General features: G+C 36.8%; 1 protein-coding gene across 2 annotated transcripts in view; it reads right to left on the reverse strand.

Moving 5' to 3' along the window:
• Nucleotides 1–2,500, reverse strand: part of itchb (itchy E3 ubiquitin protein ligase b) — a 29,331-nt gene that overhangs the window by 12,486 nt on the left and 14,345 nt on the right. For both annotated transcript variants that reach the window (XM_077579631.1, XM_077579640.1), the window contains 4 exons: nt 1,927–2,011; nt 1,619–1,747; nt 1,049–1,121; nt 327–398 (listed from right to left, as the gene is read on the reverse strand). In XM_077579631.1, coding sequence (XP_077435757.1) covers nt 327–398; nt 1,049–1,121; nt 1,619–1,747; nt 1,927–2,011 — 359 coding nt within the window. The remainder of the gene's footprint in view (nt 1–326; nt 399–1,048; nt 1,122–1,618; nt 1,748–1,926; nt 2,012–2,500) is intronic.

The raw sequence follows: 2,500 nt of genomic DNA on the forward strand, positions 1-2,500 counted from the left end.
CAGAATGCATATTCGTGTCATGAATAAACAGGGTCAAAGGTAGACAATAAATTAATGTATGAATACATATTTCTCCATAGAGGCGGGGCTGGGATGGGCTGCTGCTTCCTGGTTCTATCCAGGCTTAGGCTACATTTATACTACGTTTCCAGCGGCTACAGGTGTTATGACGAGGATTTCATACAATACACGTACCATATATCGGTAAAGAATTACACTAACAAACTTACATATATTGTTGTATATTTAACATTTCTATTGCTTTTTACAACAAACAATACGGCCCGGCGGCTTCTCTGCCATTAGTTGGCTGCGGGTCGTCTTACCTGCTGAAAGGAGTCCTCAAACAGAGTTTTTCGTGACACGTTGATCTTGATGTGTTGAGGCATCGCCAGTTGCTAAAAAGAGAAAAATATCAAACGTCAAATTATGGCGGCTAAAATTTGAGCAGCTCTCCTGGGTTTTTTTGCTTTAATTTATACTACTTTGACAACTAAGTAGTCAAATTAAAAATTACATTTTTGCACTAATTTAGCACAAACTTAAAAAAAAAGTGCATTAATCGCTGTGGCAACTCCTGAAGGGACAAGTCGATAATTCGCAACAATTTTAGCACAACCTTTGTTGAGGCTATGATGCTTGGACCAAGTCAAGTTTATTTGTTATAGACCTTAGTTACAAAAGAGGACAAACCAGTATTAATTTTGCTGGGGTTTCATGTATTTTTGTGCGTTAACTACTGTATTGAGATATTATTAGTGAATGCATAATCTGTATGACTGAATTCAAGCATATCTCAGTGTGTATCTGTAAAGATGCACAATATGGCAATGATAGGTAATGGGTTTGTTCAGATATTTATTGAGTGTTCTATTTTTAATCCAGGTTTCTGTCATACAGGAATCTCTCACAATAAAAACACATCTCTGTCATATTAGGCAGAAAAATGGCCCTCTATTTATTTATTTTTTTTAATCTAGTGTAAAACACAATCTGTGCAAAAGATAAACAAGTAATCTAATAATTTGTGTGCTGTTCTGATTCTTACCTGGCACCAAAATCTGAAGTATTGTACTTTGGCTTTGAAATCTCTGACATAGGTGATCTGAGGCCCATTTTCACTGGAAACAAGATAAGTACAACTTAATACCATGAGCATGACCATGAGTCATCAGAGGTGTTTCCTCAGTGATTGCCAAGAATTTAAAAAAATGGAAATCCCATGCTTAACAGAATAAGAACGAGTTCTATAAAGAGAGAGGTACAGTGAGACGCACAAAAAACAACACGCTAGAACAAACTACATTGTAGGATAACACTTTTCTGCATCGAGTTTACTCAAGTAAATTTGTCTGCCTGGAAATATTCCAGGATGTGATTTAAACAAGACAAAGTCACTAACAAATTCTAGATTAAAGAATAAGCGCACATATTGCATTCCCCAACCATTACTAGACCGTAATAAACATGGGCTTTAAACAAGCTCATTTCATCAGCCAAAAACATAAATGCTTTCACAGCAGATGGTATCTCTTGTTACATATCTTGGGACTTAGCCGTGTAACTCACAATAACAGGCACGTTTTTTATTTATTTTTGTAACTGCCAGAGAACGTACAGTGAGGATTTTCCAGTGCGGGGGTCAATGTAAGTGGTAGTTTTCCTGTTGTGGTCTACAAAATAGGGAATACCATCCACAGTAAACCTCATCTCCCATCCCTCTGGAAGTGGCTTATCATTCAGCAACCTAAAATAATAAAGTAAAGCAAGTGAGTATTTTTTTGGTTTTGTCACACAAGACAATGCAGCAATCAAATGAAATGAGTAACAGCAATCATTAAAAAGGCACATTTGAATTGAATAATAAATGAATGGGAATAGCAGCTAAAATGTTAGCGCTGGCATAACAAAGATACAAAAACTAACCCCTGTGAACGTGGGTCCTCCCACTGTGTCGACCGTGTAGGATGATGCACAAAATACACTCTTCCATTGCTGTCTGTTCTCTTCTCTAAACAAAAAGACACAAAATACAAGTCAACAAAAATAATTAGAATTACACTAGTAAGATTTCTGCATTGCACATTTAAACTGTTCTAATAATGTTCCTGCCGCTCTGTGCACTGCACATTATACGAACTGATATACTCTAACAAATAGCTGAACAGCAAAATACACCATAATTGTTAGATCCATGATTCGACCAATACAATTCCTGGTTCACTTAGAGCAAGTCCTCATTCATCGTGCTCTTCACCTTTTGACATCATGGGACCAACAGCACTTAAACAATTGATCACCACTACCTCATCACTGCTAGCATGTTCTCAGAGGTAAGCCACTAAGATTAGCGCGTCATCAGCAGGTTGCAACAGAGATACAAAGCGAACAGAAGAGTTACAGAAAGGCATAGAAGTGGAAGTTCTCAGAAAAAATAAATAAAAGTATTGTGAATTTTGCCATTCATCTCCTTGTTGATATCATCAAGTTATTGTACTGT

The sequence above is a fragment of the Vanacampus margaritifer genome, chromosome 1, assembly GCF_051991255.1.
Source record: "Vanacampus margaritifer isolate UIUO_Vmar chromosome 1, RoL_Vmar_1.0, whole genome shotgun sequence".
Lineage (NCBI taxonomy): Eukaryota > Metazoa > Chordata > Actinopteri > Syngnathiformes > Syngnathidae > Vanacampus > Vanacampus margaritifer.